At 34.9% G+C, this 23,862-nt stretch overlaps 5 protein-coding genes across 10 annotated transcripts; 2 read left to right on the plus strand and 3 right to left on the minus strand.

Moving 5' to 3' along the window:
• Positions 1 to 5: 5 nt before the first annotated feature.
• LOC114880026 (zinc finger CCCH domain-containing protein 18-like) lies at positions 6 to 6,317 on the minus strand. Of its 5 annotated transcripts, none has more exons than XM_046286082.1 (8): positions 6,069 to 6,317; positions 4,724 to 5,029; positions 3,512 to 4,551; positions 2,930 to 3,429; positions 2,223 to 2,482; positions 1,753 to 2,157; positions 1,223 to 1,603; positions 6 to 1,119 (listed from the first exon to the last, which is right to left on the minus strand). In XM_046286082.1, exons 3-8 carry the CDS (start codon positions 4,533 to 4,535, stop codon positions 708 to 710), a joined length of 2,982 nt encoding a protein of 993 aa, XP_046142038.1. In that variant the 5' UTR covers positions 4,536 to 4,551; positions 4,724 to 5,029; positions 6,069 to 6,317; the 3' UTR covers positions 6 to 707. The 5 variants fall into 5 exon arrangements, with proteins under 5 accessions (XP_046142038.1, XP_046142037.1, XP_046142036.1 ...); XM_046286081.1 differs by having other exon boundaries at positions 4,724 to 5,051; XM_046286080.1 differs by having other exon boundaries at positions 4,724 to 5,063.
• A 2,488-nt stretch (positions 6,318 to 8,805) lies between these two features.
• LOC114880025 (allatotropin-like) lies at positions 8,806 to 10,961 on the minus strand. The gene is made up of 3 exons (XM_029195579.2): positions 10,738 to 10,961; positions 9,538 to 9,785; positions 8,806 to 9,449 (listed from the first exon to the last, which is right to left on the minus strand). Exons 1-3 carry the CDS (start codon positions 10,759 to 10,761, stop codon positions 9,305 to 9,307), a joined length of 417 nt encoding a protein of 138 aa, XP_029051412.2. The 5' UTR covers positions 10,762 to 10,961; the 3' UTR covers positions 8,806 to 9,304.
• A 704-nt stretch (positions 10,962 to 11,665) lies between these two features.
• LOC114880019 (WASH complex subunit 5) lies at positions 11,666 to 16,679 on the minus strand. Of its 2 annotated transcripts, XM_029195570.2 has the most exons (17): positions 16,460 to 16,679; positions 16,229 to 16,331; positions 15,967 to 16,158; positions 15,664 to 15,878; positions 15,224 to 15,590; positions 14,871 to 15,146; positions 14,565 to 14,790; positions 14,235 to 14,470; positions 13,898 to 14,149; positions 13,635 to 13,817; positions 13,449 to 13,565; positions 13,192 to 13,364; positions 12,848 to 13,110; positions 12,595 to 12,778; positions 12,293 to 12,513; positions 12,070 to 12,223; positions 11,666 to 11,987 (listed from the first exon to the last, which is right to left on the minus strand). In XM_029195570.2, the coding sequence occupies exons 1-17, from the start codon at positions 16,579 to 16,581 to the stop codon at positions 11,834 to 11,836; spliced, it is 3,438 nt and encodes a 1,145-aa protein (XP_029051403.1). In that variant the 5' UTR covers positions 16,582 to 16,679; the 3' UTR covers positions 11,666 to 11,833. The 2 variants fall into 2 exon arrangements, with proteins under 2 accessions (XP_029051403.1, XP_029051405.1); XM_029195572.2 differs by lacking the exon at positions 16,460 to 16,679 and having other exon boundaries at positions 16,219 to 16,300.
• Positions 16,680 to 16,789: 110 nt separating this feature from the next.
• On the plus strand, positions 16,790 to 19,735 carry LOC114880020 (ankyrin-1-like). Its single transcript, XM_029195573.2, has 2 exons — positions 16,790 to 18,568; positions 18,641 to 19,735. Exons 1-2 carry the CDS (start codon positions 17,056 to 17,058, stop codon positions 19,720 to 19,722), a joined length of 2,595 nt encoding a protein of 864 aa, XP_029051406.2. The 5' UTR covers positions 16,790 to 17,055; the 3' UTR covers positions 19,723 to 19,735.
• A 115-nt stretch (positions 19,736 to 19,850) lies between these two features.
• LOC114880021 (putative nuclease HARBI1) lies at positions 19,851 to 20,781 on the plus strand. The gene is given in 4 exon segments (XM_046286031.1): positions 19,851 to 19,939; positions 20,027 to 20,233; positions 20,316 to 20,603; positions 20,605 to 20,781. Coding segments are annotated over 3 exon segments (507 nt in total). The 5' UTR covers positions 19,851 to 19,939; positions 20,027 to 20,095; the 3' UTR covers positions 20,686 to 20,781.
• Positions 20,782 to 23,862: the final 3,081 nt, after the last annotated feature.

Raw genomic sequence — 23,862 nt, forward strand, 5'->3', positions numbered from 1 at the left:
GTCGCTTAAGATCACTAAATTTGTATTTACTTAAAAACATTAAGTTTACGATAATAGAAATTTTGTATATGTGAACAAAATCTCTTTTATCCGTATATAAATAAATTACACGTCCGTTTTTGTTTTCGTGCATTTGGCATATTTTTTTCAAAACATTGTCTTGTGATTTATTTTTTTTTTATCCTATGTCTACAAATTAGGATCACTCGTCCCTTAAAAAAATTCATTATTCGAAGCTTATACATGAATGCATGTGTATGTTATGTACGTAAAACACACATACTTTGTTAATCTTTAATAATGATACTGTACAGTATGACATTTGCTTGACATTATGTACGTTTATATTATATCAACACGTTGAATGCTTGGTTACCATCTGAAAATGGGAACAATCGAAATTACTGTACACCATAGTAATTTCTGAATGTAATTTTTTTTAGCATCATCAATCATTACTGATCTCGAAAGTATCAGTGTCAACTCCAATGGCATTCAACGCGTTAATAGGAGAATTAGAAAAAAAACGAAGCGTCGACATCGTGTTTAGAAAAAGTTTGTGAAATTAGAAATGCTTTGTTTCTGATATGAATTTTTTTTTTCTTTTCATATCACAAGCTACTTTATAGCAGCTAATTACATAATATGCCTAGGAAATATTGTATACACATTTACTCTTAAAATGTTAAATGTGCGATGATGTATTATTACACTTTTGATCTTTTACGGGCGATCGCGTCTTCCACCGCTTTAAGTTGTTTCAATAATTCTTCGCGACGCGAGCTTGCTTTCTTCGCAGCTTTAGCCGCGGCAGCGGCAACGCTTGCTTTGCTATCAATTAACGGCGGTGACTCTAACGCTCTCTTTTTCCCAGCCATTAAAGTGGATCGTTCGACCTTTTTTATAGAGGTAGTATTACTCGTTGGTTTCAACGTAAGTTTTATTTGCTGCTTGGTACCGCTCAGCTTTAAAGCGTCGATACCCTTGGAATCTTTTCGCGTTAACGGCGGTGTCGAGCCTTTTCGTCGACGGGTTTCACTGGAAGAAGAAGAGTAACTCGATTCGCTGGAGTCGCTACTGCTACCGCTGCTTTCTGATCCTGAACTGCTATGCGAAGATCTAGAAACAGATTTTATTACACTATAATAAATATACTTATATTTGTTACTTTTTATCGGTCGTATAAGATTTAATAATATTTTAAGCATATATATATTTTTACCTAGATCTTGAACGGCTTTTGATAACTTTAGCAACTGCGGCTGCTGCTATTGCCGCTTTATCTCTGGATTTTTCGTGGTGCCGTTGATGAGAGGAGAGCGGGCTCGGCGCAGGTGGATTCAGGCCAGCGCGTCGATGAAGCGTACCAGTTGTAGGGGAGATGGAGCCTTTAGGTGGTCGAGGTGAAGGAGCAGGTGGATTCATTAACATAGCGCCACGCTGAGGCGCAGCAGCTGCAACCGTAGGAGGATTCGCAGGCGGCGATGTCGCGACTGCTTTCCCTTTACCGGTACCACGAGTTCTAGAGGGAGGGGATGGTGAACGGGACCTGGATAGGGAGTCGTAAGAACTGTAGCTAGAGCGGCTCGAGCTACGGCTAGAACTAAAAACAGTATACAGTACACTTGTACATATATTGTTCATATATATAACAAATGTTTAAGAAAAAAAAAAAAAAAAAAAGAAAAGAAGAAGAAAACATAAAATGATATTGACTGTTTACAGTGTACGGTTTTATTTGCGATATTATACCTTGTTGATGAATACGAAGAACCCGAAGAGTACGACTGTCTTCGTGATCGTCGGGACGACGTATTTCGCCGTACAGTACTAGGCGACTTTCGTCGCATCCAAGGATCAGCCCATTCGTCTCCTCTGCCTCTTTCCTCTGGTGGTGGTTCTTCTTCTCTCCATGGTTTCGTCGGTGGAATACGCTCCACTATAACTTCTCTTGACGGACGTTTATGCTTTTTCTCGTATTTCTCGTAATATTCACGCTCCCTGTCGCGTTCACGTTCTCTTTCTCTTTCTCTTTCACGATCTCTAGTATGCGGTGGTGGAGAAACCGAATGCGGTGTACCACGAGGTATGCCATGATAATCGATACGTTCTCGGTATTCGGTAGTGACTCGCGTATCGGTTTTGTAATGTACTCTCCTTAAATAGGACCAGGTTATCAATACAAATTCTTATCAATGCTGGATAATATAAAGAAAGTTTACCTATAATACTCGGGCGGTGCTGCTGGTGGGGCATAATAAGCATCAGGTTCGTCGATATATCTATCCGGTGTAATTCTTGGCGGTGGCATTCTTCGTGGCGCTTCCCTGGGTGGCCATCTTTCAACAGGTGGTTCAGGACTAGCTGCTCTAACGTAATATCCTGCTTCCCTATCTAATTCATCTTGTCCTAAACTTAAATTCATTTTTTTCTCTTCAAAGTCCATATCTGACTCTTTACGTTTATTTGCTTTACGCATCATCTGTGAAAGAAAGAAATTAATGAAAATTGAAACGATCCTTTATATGGATATAAGCAGTGGCGGCTCGTAGTTAAAATTAGTGGGAGTGTTGCTCCAAAAAATTTGTAGCCTTTGTTTTAAAAAACTGGCATTGTGGAAGCGACAGTGCTCTCTCTCCTGCGCAGCCTCGCACGCAGCTTCCTATGTGCGCATGCGCACACAGTCGCCACGCTGCTAGAACTGTGAAGCGCACAGTTCCATACAAAGATTTTTGTATCTTTTTCATAAACTGGGGGATGGCTACTGACTATATTGTACAAGTATAAAGAAAGAATTAAAGAAAAAAGGCCTCATTATATTAAATGTTATCGATAATATCAAGTGGAAATAGGGGGTGCTGCAGTTCCACAGTGCCTATACGCGAGCCGCCACTGGATACAGGATAATTTGTTAAATAAATAAACTTACTTCCTTAGCGTGTCGTAATCCACGTTCCCACGCGGATTCGGTAGGAAGTTCCTCTATTTTTGGTGTATGCGGTGGACCTCCGTAACCAGGTAATGGTCGTACCATATTTGGTCTATCGATATGCGGTCTGAATTCATGAGGAGTTGCCGCATGCGACGGATACGCCATTGGTCTTACCATCTCGAACATAGTGTAATTACCCTTGTCGGTTACACCTGGATGTAAAAATCTACAACTAACTCCCCACGTACATTGTCCCCGGTTATAAAAACGGCAAACTGGTCTAGGTTCTGTTTCTTCCGGTCGAGCATCATCACCGTCGCTCAGTTCACCTTCTTCCAACTCAGATTCTACTTTCTCCCCATCTTCTTCTCCTTCTTCTTTATCATTCCCTTCACCCCCATCTTTGGATTTCAATTTATCCCTATCTTTATCCTTCTCCTTTCCATCTTTTTCATCTTTCTCTTTATATTCCTTAATAACCGGTCCTTCTGTTTCTCCTACAAAATTACATACAAATTAATTACACTTACTCGAAATGCACCTATCTAATCTGAATAACATATAAAACCATTCATTTACCTTCGTCACGTTCATCCTTCCATTGACCATCAGCCTCAAAATCTAATTGTTCGCTTTCTTCTGTTAGCCCAACAGGGGCATTTTTATCTTCCTTTTCCATTTTATCGTTATTTAATAGACGTTTCTCTTCGTTCTGTTGATTTTCCTTGAGCATCGATTCGTGTTCAGTAGCGGCATCAACTCCGTCCATACTTTCCAAATCAGAAACATCCGACAAGTCTTCCCCGTGAGTAATCGGCATAGCCACTTTTGTTTTAACCACCGACTCAGGCTCGTCTTCAATGTCCCCATCCGAAATTTGTTCACCGTCTAACTCGTTGAAAGAACCACCTTTCGTTGGCGGTGAATGGGGCGGTGAACGTTTATCTGATTCCTGATCATCCATAGGAGATGCCGGACCTGACTTTGGTGAACTTCTTTCAGATATTAATGACTTTGCCGAACTACGACCGGATCTTGGAGACTTCGGCGAACTTTGCCTCGATTCGCTGTTTTTATAAGAATATGATTTCGGCGAATTATCTCCGGATTGTTGAGCATCTACCTCCAAGTCATACTGTTTTTGTTCTGTATCCTCAAGGTGTAAGGACTTCGAATCATTCAGAGTAGACGGATAGGATCTTTCATCTTGTATGGGGGAACGAGATAAACTCCGATCGGTTCTAGGTGAATCCAAAGAATTATTCTCCGAGTGATAGGATTTCGGTGAAAGAGGGGGTGATTTTGATAAACTACGGGACCTTGACCTTGACCTTGGAGAACCGACCTCGCTGGGTGACGCTAAATCAGATCTTTGAGATTTCGGCGATATCGGTATATATCTCGGAGACTTTGAATCCCTTTCTGATATCATTGACGTAGGTGACTTTTCTCTCGACGAAACAGAACTCGCTCTAGATTTACGGCCTGACACTGACGAATGATGCGAGAAGTTCGGCGACGCCATATTATCAGCCGATGTAACTCGGTTTCTCCTTCCATCGTAACCCTCCGAGGAGGAACTTTCTGAACCAGAGTCTGACATGTTGAATTATTCTACCCTGTAATCAATTAGTTTATTTTAATAAAACATACAACAATGATCTGACAAAGAAATGGGACCACCGCTCAAACAGATTGTTAATTCCTCTTACTTGAGAAGTGAATCATTTTTAGCCGTACCGACCGAATGTAGCGATGAAAAATCTGCATCAGTAGCATCGCAGGGCTTACCTGTATCAATAAGAGCCTGTGCAGTACTTGCTCTTGAAGGCACAACGCGAGCAATCCATACCGTGTCGAACATACTTTTATATCACGTTGACAACTTTTTTTTTCTTTCTTTTTTTACTAATAACTTTTTGTACTTTATAGTTAAACTGAACTTTTTTCACATTTACAATACATACTGTGTTTGTTTTTTTAAGGATTTCTCTTGCCCGAAACTTTTTTGTTTACATTTTATAAACTTTCAACTCGAACACAACACAAACTAAGAAATACCGGTAAACCGCAAACTGTTTTGTACTGCACTAGAAACTATAACGAACGGACTTTTGACCTGTAAGAATGTCTTTTGGGCATGTGGAGAAAGAAAGAATATAGGAAGAAGAGGAAAATATAGGTAGAAAGAATCTAAATTTTCTTTTCTTTTCCTTTTTTTTTTTGTCATTGTATATGAGAGAAATTTTATAGAAAAGAAGTATATAAATAACAAATAATTGATTGATAATAAGAAGTTTAATATTTACTGATTATTTTAATAATAGTAATAATAATAGACACTGAAAGCACAACATATAAAATATTTATTAGATCTTAGTTTGATAATATGTCGCGCTCAATCTGATAGTTTATGTATTTTCAGAACTTCAAGATTTATCGTACGACATAATAATGCTGTCTGTTATTCACAAAGAAAACAATGTTTAAAACATTTTCAGTTAAATATTTAATTGGTTATATCAAAGAGAAATAATTATTAAAAAAAGTATCATAGATCTTACATTGTTAAATTATATACAAATTACAAAACATATAACTCAATAACTTTAATATTAAAAGTATAGTATTATATAAATGCAGTATATCTAAAATTTTGAAGCAACACTTTAATTGAAACTAATTAATATTTCACAAAAAGATACAGATGAACATTCACAATTTTTGGTTAAATATCAAAATACCGCATTTAGGTAGTACTATATTATAAATACAAACACAGGTTTTCTGAATGTGAACACTACAAAATTTAAAGTATAATTTAACAAAAAAAAAAAAATAAATAAATAAAATAAAAAAAATTAAGACGTAACTTGTTTTCAAACAAATTACATTTTCGGTGATTTTAGAAAGAAGTTGCAATTTTATGTTAATCCAGATTAGCTACTATACTGCTTATAATCATTGAAATATTTCCATGGATATACATTGAGGTTAAGGATGTAATAATTTTAAATATTACTGTAAGTCAATCTGTGAAAGTCTAAACGGAAGATGTTACGAAATTACATATATTGTTCATGAAAAATATATATATCTTGTTAATTTTGTCGAGAATGTGTCGTGAGACTCTTACCTTGATCGCGCGTATGCCTGTAGGCCTTTGGAGATTTTAAAGACTCCGAGGCTTAAGGCGGCCGGCGTCACCCAGATATTATGCTTTAGACTTTTCGCTTCCGTGCCGGTTTAACCGTTTTTCAAAATAATTATAACCCAAAATCAAATGTTATTAACTCCCGAACCAATTCACTACTGCAGAATTAGTAGTAAAGAGGACAATGAACAAACGGAAAAAGTTTATGGAGAATGGGAACCGAAAGTCCTTCTTTCCTCTAAACCATTGATTACCTTTCACATAGATAGCTTTGTTCGAACACTGTACTAATCTTTTGTGACTGGTCAATTTTTCAAAAGCAATAAAGTAAGTACACATAAAGCTTTCAGATGGTTAAAATAATTAGTATTTGTTTAAAATGTTTACAATAATTAGAATTAAATAATTCTAATATTTTCAATATTTCTTCATACGCATTTATATAACGTTAAAAATTGAATTTATTTTGAATTATCGGTTCGTTGTTAACGTATAAATTATGATGATATTCAACCAATCACAGTTCAGCTTTCACACTTTATAGTTCAAATTTTTTAGTAAAAGAATAGAATACTCAGCCGGTGTCTTATCAATGAAGGTGAGCCGATATCTTACCGACTGAGACGATCAGGTGGTTTCTGAGCTACGTTCTTAGATGGCGCTGACAATGCGCAAAATGTGGCGGTCGGCGTCGAAGTCGATAAAGAAAAAAATGTTCATTCAGGACAAATTCTCAACGCCGCCTTTACCAAACATTTTCGATAACAATTTATTTTCATGAACAAAACTCAAATAGCTTTTCTGTACATTCATTCCTTCATCATTCATCAAACAGTAACAGACATGTTAACCTTTTCTAAATTCCAATTTCAATAAATCATTATAATTTATACTTTGAGACTCCATAAAAATAGTGACTACAGATGCAAAAGACTGGACATGCCTTTGTCTTTGAGGGGTCCCAGACACCCCCGGAGGAGATTAGGTCCACATGTTGCCCCCTGTGGCTCAGGGGAGTAGAATACGGCCACGGTAACCCCTGTCTGTCGTAAGAGGCGATTAAAAGGGGAATGTAAAGGAGCGAGCGAGAACTAAAAGTAATGCAAAAGCGTAAGAGAGTAAATGTAACGGGCAAAGCGAAAGAAAGAAATAAAGAAGTTTCAAAATTGCGCGGGAGAGTGTTGGTCGTAGTACCAACCCCCTAGGCGCGTGGCCGACAGAGTTCGTTGAACAAAAAGGGACGGTAAAGTCCCTAAAGAACGCCACCCGGATGCAAAAATGCATCCCATTTTTCCGAACCGGGAAAAATATAAATTAAATTAATTAAGTCCACATGTTCGTTGGGCAAAAGGGGATAGTAAAAGTCCCCAAAGCACGTCACCCGGAGGAAATGGGGTGCGTTTACTCACCCCATTTTTCTCAAGCTGGGAAAAATATAAATTAAATTATCCCCTATGGCTCGGGGGGATTAGAATACGGCCACGATATCTCCTGCCTGTCGTAAGAGGCGATTAAAAGGGGGATGTGAAAGAGCGAGTAAGACAGTAAAAGTACGACAAAGGTGTGAGAGAGAATATGTAACTGGCAAGGTGAAAAATGTATTGCGAGAAAAAGATTAATGTAATGTGAAAAAGGTGCGTAGCCGCGCGTGGACGCTAATTTTCGTTGAGCAAAAAGGGGTCGTTAGCCCCTAGATTACGCCGCCCTCAGAAGATGGAAACTTATCAAATCAAATCAAATTAAATTAAGTTCACATGCAGAAAGCACAGCCGGTATGATAATCGTGCCTGTTTTTACCAGTCCATCTTTTGCCGCACCTCAGACTGACATCTGAAAAGACCCAATTTTCACTCCCATTGATTCTATTTTTTTTTAAATCAATCAAAAGTGGCACAAGACTGAACAATTATTATTATAATTGTTTGACAAACTGGTATTCGCTTCACGCAAATAAATCATTTTAAAAAAGCAACCGAGTTAATATTTAATTTAACCAATTTCATTTCTGAGTTATTTATCTAATGCCCGTAACTTCTTTTCTCAGTTATTTATTTAATTGTCTTAAATTCTTCTATCATTTTAATTATTCAATGTACTTGACTTGTATTCTCAGTTTTTTAGACAGGGTGTTAAAAAATACCCTGAAGACCCCTATACCGCTGGATAGATCACGAAAAATCGAAGTGAAAAGTTCTGTAGCATTTTTCGTTGGGATCAGTAGTTTAGCCACATTTCGTTGTTGAAAATTGACCAATCAGCGCAAAGCTTGGGTGGCAAGACCTGCGGAGTAGGATACTAGCCTCCTTTGCCGCCGACGAGCCGCGGCGCTGAGCATCGCGCTTACGCATGCGCCGAGAGTCTAGTGGAGACGGAATTAATTAATTATTTAAATAATTCAAACGTTGTTTGCTATTGTAAAAATAGCAATTTTATGGCTTTTTGGATATGTTCGATATCAATCTTTACTACAGGATACATACGAAAATTGTACGCGTACAATTTATCAAACCATTTAATAAATTGAAACAACTGGGTATGACCAACTAATAGATTAACCAAACAAACAAATCTAACAAAGACAAAAAGATAATAAGTAACTGGGAATATTAAATAAAAGGGATAGCGAATAAAATGGGAAGTATTTGGAAAGGCTATTCCAAATGGAATAAAATCAAGTTCGTCCTCCTTATGAGTTTATTTAGTAAGTTGAGAAAATAAATACAGTAAATTAAATAAGCACAGAAAATAAAATAAGGGTATATACATGTTTAACTGGTACATCCACACCCGTCGGCGGTCGCTATAAGACTGAGAGCAACTGAGAGGGTTTCACTTTTCACTTCGCTCTAACTCTAGGTCAAACGGTTGACAATGCCGATTGCGCCAGCGACCCCTACTGAGTTTGGTGGTGAAGCTATCATAGTTTTTGGTAAATAAATGTGTATGTATGGATATGCATCACAAAAGTAAGTATACATATGTTACATTTGAATTTGTTTAGAAGCATTCAGCTACTCGCACATATCTAATGGATATATATTATTGTTTAAATAAATCTTTTATTATACTTTACGAGATTTGGAAAATGTAGTTTTGAAGAAACAAATAAAGACGTATATTATAGCTGTTAAATAATTTTCATTTAATATTATAGATTTATTTAAACTAAAACGTATAACTAGGAATTGTATACATCACTCGATCATACAATAATAGGTTTAAAATAGCCAAGTTAGTTCTTTCGAATTAGAATGATCCATCGCTGACAATAAATCTCCACGTTCATCCGTCGATAATTGTGTTAATTTTGTATTAAAATCTGGATTTCCTTTCATTTGCTGAAGTAATCGTTCTGCAGGAAATCTAAAATAAAAATACATCAGTTATATATTATAGTTCCACGTAATTCACGTTTTACAAAGAACGGAATAATTTTATCCATTTTAATTACCCTTGCGGAAAATATTGTAAAAGTATGGATAACATTCGTTCGCGCTTGTTAAGTTTTGGAACGTCAGCGGTACTTTGTCTTTTCCCGAAACCGTATGCCGTGGACATGTATTCAGGTTTAAAGCCTCGAATCACTCGCGGTCTTGCATGATGTTTTACGAAATGAGAATAATTGTGATTTCTCGATGATACCACGACAATCCCAGTGGCAAAAGCCAAAACCACGATAATGCTTGCTCGCATGATTTGCTAACATCGATAAAACATGTTTTAATTAGATTTCTGTAATTATTACATTTTATATAGATGCATAATAAAGGAATCATACTAAAGTACGATATATTGGATATATCGTTCTTGTGGAAAAGAAACAAATCAATGAATTTGCAATGCAGAAAATTATATGCACATACAGATATAGATACATATACAGGGTGTTCGACAACAGGTGGGCAATATTTTAAGGGGTGATTCTAGGGATCAAAATAAGACGAAAATCAAGAATGACAAAATAGCGTTTGCGGCTTTGTTTTCCAGTAATTAACGTTTAAAAATTCGAGTAAAAAGCGCCTAAAACCTGCAACCTGCCCAGCACCGACGATTGAACATCAGGTCAGCAGGGGTCGGTACAGTCATAACCAAGAAGAGAAAGCCTAATGTTGTCAAGAAACAATAGCACGAGGTAAGTTACATTACATTACATTACAAATAGGCTTTACTTGGTCGCAGCCCAAGATGGCGTTCGGCAAGGGGGGGTTCCCCTCCTATATTGCCCAACGAAAAGTAAGTTTCTACTATTCAATGATTCTTGGTTATAACTGTACCCTCCCCTGCTGACCTGACGTTTAGTCGTCGGTGCTGGGCGGATTGCAGGTTTTAGGCGCTTTTTACTCGATTTTTAAACATTAATTACTGGAAAATAAAGCCGCAAACGCTATTTCGTCATTTTTGATCTTATTACGATTCCTAAAATCACGCCTTAAAAAATCTCCCACCTGTTGTCGAACACCCTGTATACACCTTTTATAAGGATTACTTTAATAATTATATAAATATCATTAACTTGTTTCCCCCTTTTCTTATCTTATTTTTTAAAATGATTAACAGATGTGATGAACTTCTTAGGAATGCATACACGAGCGGAAAATTTTACTTCGTATTTTTTTTGTATAACAAAATTCTATTTATATTTTATACATACCACGATTAACTGTAAATGCAACATTATAAATATAAGTTAAAATAGAAAATATTATTTACGACCTTGTTATCGATGAGAAGATATAATATAAAAAGGAAAGAGAAAAAAAATCCTATATCTTTCAAACATTTTTGAAAATCTTATATACACTTTCAATGCACATTTTATCGTCACAATGTTATTTAAAATATAGATAAATATTAATGGAATCCTATGTTACGTAACTGCACGTATGAGGAAGAAGAACTCAACTAGGAGTTTATCGCAGTGTCTTTTGTACTAAATCGCCGGCATCGCCGTTGTAACCGCCGCGCCGTTACAGCCGCCGTTATAGCCGCCGTTCTCGGCGTCAACGACGTTCTAGCCGCCGATTATTAAGTCTTTTATTTTTATTTTATAATTTAACAACCGAGTTTAATGTATTTGATGAAAAAAGAAAATCTTGAATATAGCTGCTACATTCCATAGAACATATTAAAAATCTTATATTCTTGGATTCTGAATAAAGGACATACATACATATACATGTACAATGTTACGCATAATATTTAATGAAATGTAGAATGTAATAAAATTTAGAAGCATATTTTAAAGGTACATGAACGCAATAATATTTATACTTTGTTCAAAAGTATCACTTTGATTTAAATTAGGGAATATAATGTATAAGGGAAGGACACCGCAATGCCGCCGTTTGCGGCGAACCGAACGCATAGCCGCCAATGCGTATACAAATTTCCACTGCAGATATGGGCAATAAGAAATCGTATTCTCAGAACAATACTTTTACGTTTCATATAAACACGAAAATTGCACGTTTATTTGAAACTTGAATTAAGATTATGCTTTGTATAAAAATTTTAATAACTTTATCTTTAATAAATGTATAAATAATATTTTATTATTAAATTCTTTAATGCTACAGTTGTATTTTATTCTTATTTTTTTATTTAACAATAACTGATACAATTATTCTGTGTATTATAATACAAGTACGTATAAAATGCAAATTTACATGGGAATATATATGTACAAATTATAAAAAATGTATTTAATGTGATAAAAATTAATCATATCTGCATAAATTATATTGGAATTATTTGGTAACTTTTATTTGGAAATGATCAATAATAATCATAGGGATTTCTTTAAGAATCAGTGATCTTGGTATACCAGAATATTTAATAAATAACTCTAAAATATGCAAAGTGTTGGTTCCTTCAGATTCTCCATCGCTTCCTGATTTTGCACTGTAAGTAAATATATTGATATTAATGTATATTCCGATGAAAATAAAATTAAAAATAAAAATATTGAAAAACGTTTATATACCTATCTGCGACAGCACAAGAAAGAACGTATATACAAAGATATTTAACATAGCGCGTCATCGCTGTGAAAGTACACTGACGCAATATGGTTTGTATTCCAATTACAAATACCACAGCATCAAGAGAATCTTGAGCTTTCTTGCTTAGCAAGCTTCCTGCAATAATGATGTTAATATTAATGTATAAATCAATATTAATGATATTATGCACTTTTATTCTATTACCTGTATTTTTGCAATAATGCAACTTTGGTAATTGTGATGCGGTAAGCAGGAACATAATAAGTGCAATATTTTGTACATTAGGGCATTTAATATATACATTATTATGGAGATTACTTATGCCAGCCCAATCTAATCTAACACTAAGCTCCCGTAACAAATCATTTTTCTCCGTCTCATTTTGATCATTATTGTCTTGTTTATGAATTTCAAATAAAACAGCTCTGTAATTCATTAAAAGGTAAAAAAATGTACATGATATTACAAGTAAAGATTGTCTTTTACTAAATATTATTTAAGCGTACGTGTTTAATGTTTGAAGCGCTGCTTCCATGTGTTTAGCTTCAAATTTGCAAGCAGTATTTAATTCATATGCTATTTTTTTCTTAATCAGTTGATAATGTCCAATTTTTAATACCAATTCAAGAAGTTGAGGGCAAAATTTGTTACTGTAAGTACTAACAGAATTGTGAAACTTTGATGCATTACCTAGAAGATATATGTATTAAAGAAAATTAATTTTATCCATTTATTACACACACCATAAAACAATAATACCTTTATGGGTATTTGTGGAACTTAATACTGTTTCAAAATGATCCAGTGTAGACGTCCATGTTTTATTACGTATGTTCTTTTCTACATAATGAACTATATTATTCAATTCAGTAACGATGTAACACGAAATAAGTTTATTGAGTCCTGTTAATCCTGGTGTGCCTATTGCTTCCAACGTTCTTGAAAATATTTTATAATTTAATACTTCTGCTTGTGTTTTAAGATCATACCAGGCAAGAGAATGCTCAATATATACGGTTGTTCTACAAATATAATACAGTATAAATTATTCAATGATAATAATAATAACAACAGTAAAACAATAAATAATATGAATCTTTTACCTGGGATCAGTTATACGAATTAATTCACGGGCAAGCCTACCAATAAAGGTTAAGGAATTATTATCTAATGCAGAAGTATGTTTTTCTTCTTGAAAATATCTCCATGATCTTTGCGAAGTCCAAGAAGAATCTGTACATTCTTCTTCGACTGCATTATTTATAATGTATGTTATCTAGAGGTAAAGAAGTAGATTATTGTATAAATTACTTCACTGTCAATTGCAAATCACATAATGAATATTTATGAATTTTCTTACTTCTTCGTGCCATATTTTTAAACTGTTAATATTTATATAATCTTGAATGTATTGAAATGATTTACGGTAACCATCCATAATTGTAGCTAAACTTTGAAGTTTTTGTAACAGTGACATCTAGAATGACACATACACACATATCATTAACGTAACAATAATTCTTAATAAAATATATATTAAACTTACTTTAGATTTTGGTTCAAATACGAGAACATTATCTAAAGCTAGAGTAACTTTTTTTACAAGTTCCTGACGTATACCATCTTCTAATAAACGATGAGAATCAACTCTCAATACTCCTAATGGAACACTTCTCAAAGATAACACCCCTTTTGTAAACACTGATACAGCATACGTCAATTTAGCCATCTATAACGAGATATTATATTTACATCCGTAGTTAAATTGTTAACACATGTTTTTAAAACAGAACAGAAACTAACACATACTTGTAATCTATCATCTAATTGGGCATAGTCTTTCAATTTATCTTTTGGTAGTTTAGTAGGAATTTCTTTAAAAGCATTAGTTTCAAGGTGTACTATTTGAGCAAGCAAACCAAACACAGTTTCAGGTATTATTTGTAAGACACGTCTCGCATACTTTTCTAGTTCTCTACTATAGTATTGAGAGACCGATGATAAATCTGCACTGCGTGCTTGATTTACTCTTAATAAAGGGGTTTCTAAAGCCGAAGCCATCTGAAAAATGAAATCAATGTAAATATAAATGTATACATATACTAATTGTAAGTATCAAATAAAGGATTAAAAATTAAAAGCTTACTTTTAAAAATAGAGCTTTTAATTTGATTACAGTAGGCGGACTTTCTTTTATACTAGCTTGCATTGTATCAATAAATGATTCCACTATGTTCCATGCATAGCAGCAATCTGTCACTATATTTAAACTTATCATTGTATCTTCTGTTATACTTCCTGTGCGTAACATATTATGTAGTATTTCACGCGTATCGGCCAAGTATTGCGATACGTGTAAGTTATTTTCTAGCTGATGAAATTCTGTAATTATTATAACAATAAAATAAATTATTATTATTATTATTATTACTATTAATTGATATAACATGCATAAAATAACAAAATAATTAATTACCTTGTACTTCTTCTAATGCTTGTAACAACTGTACTATTTTTCTTCCATCCTCTTGTTGTAACGAATCAATGTGTTTGCTTATTTCCATAAACCAAACATACAGATTTTGATTTCTTTCAATACCGTCAAGCGATTTGTTACCACCAAATATTTGGGCAAGATCTGTTATACGTTCAACGCATATTCCTTTATCTCTAAGCCACTTAGTTTCTTTACCTAGTAATAACTAACAATTCGGAAAGGAGTTTAATAAAAATATTTTTTTCACGCGAAATTATACAAAGTAAGAAATATTACTAATCATACATCTTTGTACAACTGTTTAACGTCTTGTTCGATCTGAGCAGTACTTAGCAATAACTGAAGACAATCAGATTTGTTATATTTGCTTTCAGTCATCACCAAATGCCTGAGAATACGGGAACGTTTTGAATCTTCTAACGACATGGTTGAAGTTGATGTGTGCAAAAGTATCCAGTGTAAAGTTACATTGCATTCTCTTACTAATTTCACCAATGATCCAATCGCACTTTCGTCTAATGTAACAGCTAACTGTACCTCTTCTGTTTCGGACATTAATTTCTAAAATAAAATAAAACAAATAATATACATATATGTAAAAGCATTTTGTAATCTAAAGTATTTACGTATGAAATTACCTTCATTTTTTGACCATATCTTTGTGCAACTGCTTTTACATTTGATGATTCAAGAGTGTTATTAAGAGCTGTTTTCGCTGCTTTATATGGCGACCACCAATCGCACAAATTTATTACCACTCCCATATAAATACTAATTACCCAATTATCAGGAAAAAATCTGTCTACTATTTCTCTCATCATGGCTGTATGTGTATGTAACATAATTGGTTTAAACGATAAAATTATAACTAACATCGATGCTTGATTGGACAAAGCAGTACTGCGATGTTCTGGATGCGGGAAGGCAAGACTTTGATTATATATTTCGTCAGCACGCAAACGTCCAATGATATGTTCTATCAAGGAATCATTTAATAAGACTCTCCTATGAAAATTAAGTTTTCATTACGAACGTGGAACGTTCTATTATAAAATTAAAGAATTTTTAAGGAAATTACTTAAAATATTCTTCAGGATAATTTGTAGGTCGCTTATTAGAGATTTTGGAAAATCCTGTTGAACGTAATAACATACATATATCGTCTACTCTTGTAGAAGATGAATGTTGAGCATTGTAACGATAATAAGACACAAGTAGTCTTTCCCTTATACACCCTTCAAAATGATAATCTACCAAGAGCAACATAACTCCGTACAAGTACACCGATTCACACTGTTAACATAAATTTTGTTAATAAAACATAGAAATAAATAATCTTAGAATATTATAATCTAAAATTACAACGCGCAACAGAGAATACCATTAATTGTCGTCCTTCCTCATTCAGCATAATGGTATCTATAGATTGATGAATATATATTCCATCCCCTAATTCATCTACATAAAGGTTTAGGTCTGTAACATATTTATGTATACTTTCAAAAGCTAAATAAAATCTTGAAATTATGTCAGAAAAATTATTTCGAAGCTCTTCATCTGTTTCTTGAAGAACCTACAAATGATCATTTATAGTTAGAGACGTACAAATTATTATTTACCCGTATTATCTTACATCTACGTACTGGATCATTTTCTATCTTTTCTTCATAAGTACTGGTTGATTTAAAATATGCAAAATCAATTATAATTGACCCATACTTTTGTACCATTTGCTTTGAATCTAAACTGTAAAATACATAAAGCTTTACATACATATATTTCAAAGTTACGACATCAAATAAGTATTCAATTCTTAGCAACTGAAAACATTGCAAGTCTTATAATAACCATATATATTTTGCAAACAAAATAACCTAAATATTGGTGGGACATAATCCTTCAGTCTCATCAGTTCTGCTATAATAGCATTTCCACGAGACACCAAACGTAATAAATTTTGTCCACATATATTATTAGCTGCTAGAAAATCGCCCATTTTTTTCAAGTTATTTATTTAAACAAAAACAGCTTATAATTCATCAACATTCTCCATACATATATTACCAGCAGTGACTACATATGTAGAAGACTGGACATGCGGGAGATGCCTTTGTTTTGGAGGCGTCATATTTAAGGGGTCCCAGTCACCCCCAGATGATAATCGTGCCTGTTTTACCAGTCGCTCTAGTCCAGAGGTTAGCAGTCTATAGGGCTAAATTTTCGAAAACCTCCATGCTCCAAATTTGCTTAAATTTTAAAAATAGATTCTTTTTTGATAAAAATGATGATCTGCAGCTAAAGGGTGATCCTCTCAATAGGGGACACAAAGGAACACTGGCGACAATGGACCCCGTGGGACTCCCACGGTTCTGGCATCACTATCTTGCACTGTCTGTAGTCACTGCAACATACCCATTGTGGATTTTACCAGATTTTACTCGCTTTGTTCGTGTATAAACATACGCACATAATGTTAGGCAGATCAGATATAAACTACAGTTTATTTTTTGCGGTTCGTAATGGGGATTTAAAAAGAGTACGCGAGTTAATAAATTCTTACGGTCTATCTTATTCACGAGATTGGTCAGAAGGATACGTTTTACTCTGTGATGCTATTGCAGAGAAACATACAGAAATTGCTAGACTACTTTTAATAAATGGTTCCAAAGTTAACAGTAAAAACAAGAAACCTTCTAATACTCCACTTCATTTAGCTGTTATGAATGGTAACAGAGAAATTGTTGAACTGCTTCTAGATAGAGGTGCTAATATTAATGCTAGAAATGCACACGGTTGGACAGCGCTGCATAATGCGGTTCAAACAGGAAAGGTGGAAATTACTCAACTCCTTTTGAAGCGGAGAGCTAATGTTAATGCTGTAGACAATTACGGTGAAATGCCACTTCATGTTGCTGCTGACAATGGATATGTGCAGATTGCTGAAGTTCTTCTAAATCATGGGGCTTATACTCATTCTATATGTACTTCAAAACAGTGGGAAGGGTATACGCCACTACATTTTGGCTCTGAACGAGGTAGTCAAGAAGCTGTTAGATTATTTTTGGATAGAGGTGCTGATGTTAATGCTAACGCAAAAGATAATTTAACGCCACTTCATGTGGCCACTAAAGCAGGACATGAAACAGTTATAAAACTACTCCTGAAGCATGGGGCTAAGGTTGATGCCCAGGATAAGGATGGAAAGACTGTGCTGTATCTTGCTGTTGAAAAAGGATATTCAATGATTGTTAAGGATATTTTAAAGTATTGTCCTGATATTAATAATCAAAGCAACAGAAGCTCTCTTAATGCCGCAGTATACGGGTGTAGAAAAGAGATTGTTGAGACTCTTCTTCAACATGGTTTTACTGTTAATCCTAAATATATAAATAATCCTGAGTTGCTGCATACTGCTGTTGAGAAAGGATATTTGAAAATTGTTGAAGACCTGTTGAAGTATGGTGCTAATGTTAATATGTTACACAGTTCGACGTATAGAAAAAGTTTTACGCCTCTACATAGTGCAGCCAACAACAAGCAAAAGGAAATGGCCAAATTATTGATAAACTATGGAGCTAATGTTAATGCTAAAGATGCAACTGAAAAAACTCCAATATTTTATGCTATTAAACACGTTGATGCAAAAGTCACCAAACTACTTTTAACTAATGGAGCTGGTATAAAAGATAGACCTGAGTTACTAAGTATTGCTGTTGAAAAGAAATGCAAAGAAATTGTTGAAATTCTTTTACAACATGATGCTGATATTAACGCTAGTGATAAGTATGGAAGAACAGCCTTATATTTTACTGCTCTTGATAAAGAGGGAGAAATTGCTGCATTGCTGCTAAGTAAGGGGGCTAATGTTAATGCTAAAACTAAAGATGGAGAAACAACACTTCACGCTGCTATTAAGAATGGATGTACAGAAGTCGTTGAAGCTCTTTTGGAATACAATGCGGATGTTAACTATGTAGTAAAAGGTGATATGACACTGCTTCATCTTTCTGCTCAGAAAGGAAATGAGCTAATTAGCAAAATGCTTTTACACAAAGGGGCCGACGTAAACGCTACACGAAAAAATCGAATATCTGCACTTCATATTGCTGCTGAAAACGGTCATTCGCAAATTGTTGAGATTCTCTTGGAATTTGGTGCTGAAGTTGACTTTAGAGATGAGTATGGTAAAACAGCACTTCATATTGCTTCTAAAGAAGGACATGCACAAGTTGTTAATACTCTTCTAGAATATGGTTCTGACATCAACATTATAAGTGAAAGTAGTCATTTGCCACTTGAATATGCTATGCTTAGTGTTCAATACTTTCATGATAGATTTGATCATCAATTTAATAACTATGATTCTGATTCTGATCGTGATTATTATGATCCTGATCGTGATTATTATGATCCTGGTCGTGATTATTATGATTCTGATCGTGATTATTATGATCTTGATCATGATTATTATGATCCTGATCGTGATTATTATGATCATGATCGTGGCATTTCCCCTTGTGAAGCAGTTGCTGAGATTCTTAAACAGTACATAGTTAAAGTAAAAACTGCAGGCTTATACGTAAGTGCAAGAAATGTAAGGTTGACTAATTTCGATAAAAATAGGCTCATTGAAATTAGTGACAATGAAATTAGTGACAATGAAATGAATGATAATGAAATTATAAGCATTAAATTTAGGAATTTTCAGAGGAAATGTAAAGCAGAAATAGAAATTATGACAGGCGAGAAGATTGATAATAGCAATACTTCTTTTCACGATATCCTGACAAAGAGTATAAGTCAATTAGCAATATATGCAAGGAATGAAAATATAGTACAGGCCTTGGAATCAGATGATTATAAAACGAAATTTCCAATATATGCTAGTGTGATAAATAGTCGATTTAGGAGGGGCATAAAAAGAAAAGAGTTATTGGAACAAGGCAATACGTTTTTGCAGTCTCTCTTTGAAAGCCTCCTTGGATTATCAACTTATTGTACTGAAAAAATATTGAGTTACTTAAATGATGAAGATTTAAGAATTTTAATAGATGCTTGTAAGCCTTTGAATAGCGCTAATACCTATATTAGCGATGTGGAACATGCTTTAGTTGCGAAAGGTAGACAGATAGAATAGCTACTAACTAAAAGTTTAACGTCAGTATTTGGTGAAAAATTCATGTTAACCTGTGTAATGTTTATTTCTGCAAAATCGCTAGTGACATGGCAAAGAATACTATTATTTCGATAAGGTACCAAATAGCAGAGAATATAAGAAGCTGGATATTAAAGCGGAAATATACTGTAAAAGATTTAGCAAATAAAACAGGTATAGGATACTATATGCTGTTAAGGTATGCAAAAGGAAAATGCGGCATTCTAACTAAAAATTTAAAACGTATAGCAAATGAATTGTCAGTTTCTGTTGATAATCTACTTAGTCACATGCATTGTTCAACCTGGCTCCTCAGTGTATTTCTTGGCCTTCGGGTGATGAAGCTCAACTTACAATGCGTAAATTTGAAGAAAATAGTGGTTTTGTACGAACGACTGGCGCTAAAGACAGAACGTACATTAAAATTGAAATACCTAAAGAAAATTCTAAAGATTATATAAATCGAAAAGGATACCATTCCATTCAACTTCAGGTAGACTCTTACTACAATATCTATAAAAGTTATGTATTAATGTTATTTATGTTTGTATTCTTAATTTTTTTATTGATTGTAGGTGGTGTGTAATCACAGGGCAATGATTACTCATTGTTATGTGGGTCATCCAGGATCAGTTCATGACCGGGGAGTCTTCAGACAATCGGAAGTTGCTGAATATTTAAATGATGACTGCAAATTTCCTTTTGATAATCATTTAGTTGGAGATTCTGCGTATGAATTACATCAGCATCTCTTGGTTCCGTTTAAAGATAACGGTCATTTAACCGCTGCACAAAAAAATGTTAATTTCCGTCAATCGTCTGCAAGAGTTGTTGTTGAAAGATGCTTCGCACTATTAAAAGGCCGTGTGCCGTATGCGTAGTTTATTATATTGCTTGCCTATGTCTCGAATCGATCTAATGGCTATAAAAGAAATATTATTATGAATACTTTCTAAAGACATTATATTCATGATTACAAAATGCTTACAAAATACTTGAATTTATAACTTAAATATAAAATAATAATAGTATTTGTAAGAAGTAGGTATAAATCATTTTTAGTAATTTAAGTAATTTAGCATTAAGTTTTGGCTGAACTTCGTCTTGGGGGACCAAAAATTTCTGGATGAAAAGTATCAAATCTTATAGTTTTTGACCTGAAACATTCGAAAATGCAAGTTAAATGTCCAGGAAACCAATAGTTTAAGAAATACAAGTGTATAAAAATGTACGTATTTAGTGACGTTTGACAGGTTACAATGACGCCATGTTGCTTCTACCTATCTTCTGATTGGTTCGCACGAAGGTTCGCGCATAAATTTGAAATCTGTTCATTTATTTCAGGTATCATTTGTTAACTCTATCAATTTTTTTATTAAACTGTTATATTCTTTGTAGCGTCATTTTCTGTACTGTATTTTATTGTTGGTGTGTTTTTTGTATCTTTTATTTATTTTTTGTGCGTTTTTTCTATCTTTTATTTCTTTTTTCATATATTTTTCGTATTTTTGTGTGTTTTTTCTATTTTTTGTGTTTTTTTATATATTTGTACATAATAATGAGTACTATAAAGTATAATCTATACAGGTATTTGAATTTTATGTATTATTTTGTTTAATATAATTTATACATTTTAATTTTCTGTATATTTTGTATGTATTATCTGTGTCTTTATGAATTTTATTTAATATGATTTATGCAGCTTGCCCGCTTCGAAGGAATCGACTGTTTCATGGGCCAGGGAGAAGGGACTCCTACGTACTACAAGAAATTGTAGTACCCATCGTTGACCCATGAAGCTTTACGCAGGCGGAGAACACGGTCTTGGCCGTTTCCGATGCCCTGCTGGCCGCGGTAACTGCAAACAGTACGCGGCCACAGTCGATTCCTTCTTTTAGGACGTCCGTCTGCCGTTACATAAGGCAATAAAGTAAATTTTCATTTGAAATCATTTAATTATTAATTTCAATTAAATTTATAATCGTTTCTTATACATATATATATATTTTTTTAAGGCTTATGTATTGCTTTACTTCTGACTTCTCCTACGAGGTTACCACAACGAAGGTATCCGACGTAGGAGAAGATCAGGAAGTATTGTCAACGGACACCATTGCAGCGTGGTTCCGCTATTGTCGGGAGTTGATAGTGGACCACGTTTGCAAAATGCAAGCGGGCAAGCCGAAATTAGGCGGGATCGATGAAGGAGGATCTGCAATCGTTGTACTGGTAATTTTTATACTGTTTTTAATTAATTTTGTTATTATTCCTGTTTTCTACTGCTACACTTTAAATATTATTTCAGATCGATAAGGCCAAATTCGGTAAAAGAAAGTATAACCGTGGCCGTATCATCGACGGCCATTGGGTACTTGGTATGGTCGACATATCGACCAACGATTGCAGAATGGTTGTCGTTCAAGACCGGGAAGCAGCAACCTTGATCCCCCTAATTAAGGAAAACGTTGCTGCAGGCAGTGAGATCCATACGGACTCATTTAGGAGTTACATGGGTCTCGCTGTTGAAGGATTCATCCATAAGATGGTGAATCATAGCGTCGAATTTGTTGGTAATTATTTCAGTTTGGTTAGGCTATACCAAAATTTCCGGCCGCCGTGAGGCGGCCGGTCACATTGGTGTGATTTTAAATAAATGTTTTGTGTATCTTTTAATTACAGCTCCTGATGGAACACACACGCAACAAATCGAAACGAACTGGCGATCGGCAAAGGATTGGATGCGTGGAAGAGGCCGCTTCCACAACGAAGACTTTGCCGATCGCCTGTGTGAGTTTTTGTGAAGGAAATTCTGCAAAACTCACAACATTCATCTTATGGATTCCTTGATCGCAGCAATCAAGGAGCAGTACGTTTTCAAATAAGGTAACTTAAACTTAGGGCCATATTCAGAGTCGCAACTTAAGGGGGTAGACACGGGTAATAGTAGCGCGTTGACATTACCGGCAAAAATGGGCATAAACATGGGTTTACGCGCTTCCGTTATTCGTCCTTGTATGAGAACATTTAGGGCTGGGTGAGGGCTTATTCGAAAGAGGAAGGTCCAATGCACACCGCTCAACTCATGTTTCAGTGGGATTATGTTGATGTTTAGTAATATAAGCATCCAAAGTAGAGGTAAAAAATCGACAAAATGCATTCGCGGAATCGAAGCATTTTTAGGCCACTAAAAGAGTGCTGTGATTGAAATCATGAGTTGAGCGGTCTAGCCACAACCCTTACCTGTAAATTAAGATCTATTTTGTCTTCATTTATTGCGAAATAAGGACGAATAACGGATGCCCGTAAAAGCATTCTCACAGACCAGTTCCGCCATTTTGTGGATAATACAGAGCAATTCATGTGACAAATTCAGTTCAGATAGTAGTTATAAGGTGGCGTCTAACTAAGAAGGCTGCCAATTTTTACCCTCTCCACGACGTCCCAGTGACTCCCCTACCGCCGTTGTTTCATCTAACACAAGCGCGTTGTCCCACGTCTCCGTGTGAGCTCTGCGGGTTTGGCAGAGTTCGGTTGCTCTCGTCATTTCTACGTTATCGGCTCGATGCTCGAGCCGCTAAAGCATGCGGCAGCAGCATCGAGGAATCGACAAAAGAGAATTAGTTCGAATCCCGATTTAACGGTTTCAGTTCTGATTCTGCATTAACGTTTTTTTAATAATAGCGTATGTACATAATTGTTAATAAAAATATTTATTACACAGTGTCAGAGGCTGCCTCTATTAAAATAGAGCAGCAAGAGACCCGGATGGAAATACCAGAAGAAGAAGAAGAATGTAAGTTGTACCTGTATACTGAAAGTACATAATAATACTTCTAACATGAAATGTATCTATAATGTTATTTAATTGTGTTCTGACAGACAAACCTGACTGCACTGGGGGAATGGATACTAAGAGTGGCATCATGGGACACGTGGACTTCACAGCACTTCCTGGACCATCCGGAGGTTAGTGTGTTACCATAAAAAAATATTACTTTTGGTTTTACTACCTTTCTTAGTTGTAGACTGGTATGTTTAACAAATATTCTTTGGCTGTTTATAGAAATGCAATGCAACGACTCAGGCAGACTAAGTCTAAAAGAAGACAAGCCATTGCATAAC

The sequence above is a fragment of the Osmia bicornis genome, chromosome 6 (genome assembly GCF_907164935.1).
Source record: "Osmia bicornis bicornis chromosome 6, iOsmBic2.1, whole genome shotgun sequence".
NCBI classification, from domain to species: Eukaryota; Metazoa; Arthropoda; class Insecta; order Hymenoptera; family Megachilidae; genus Osmia; species Osmia bicornis.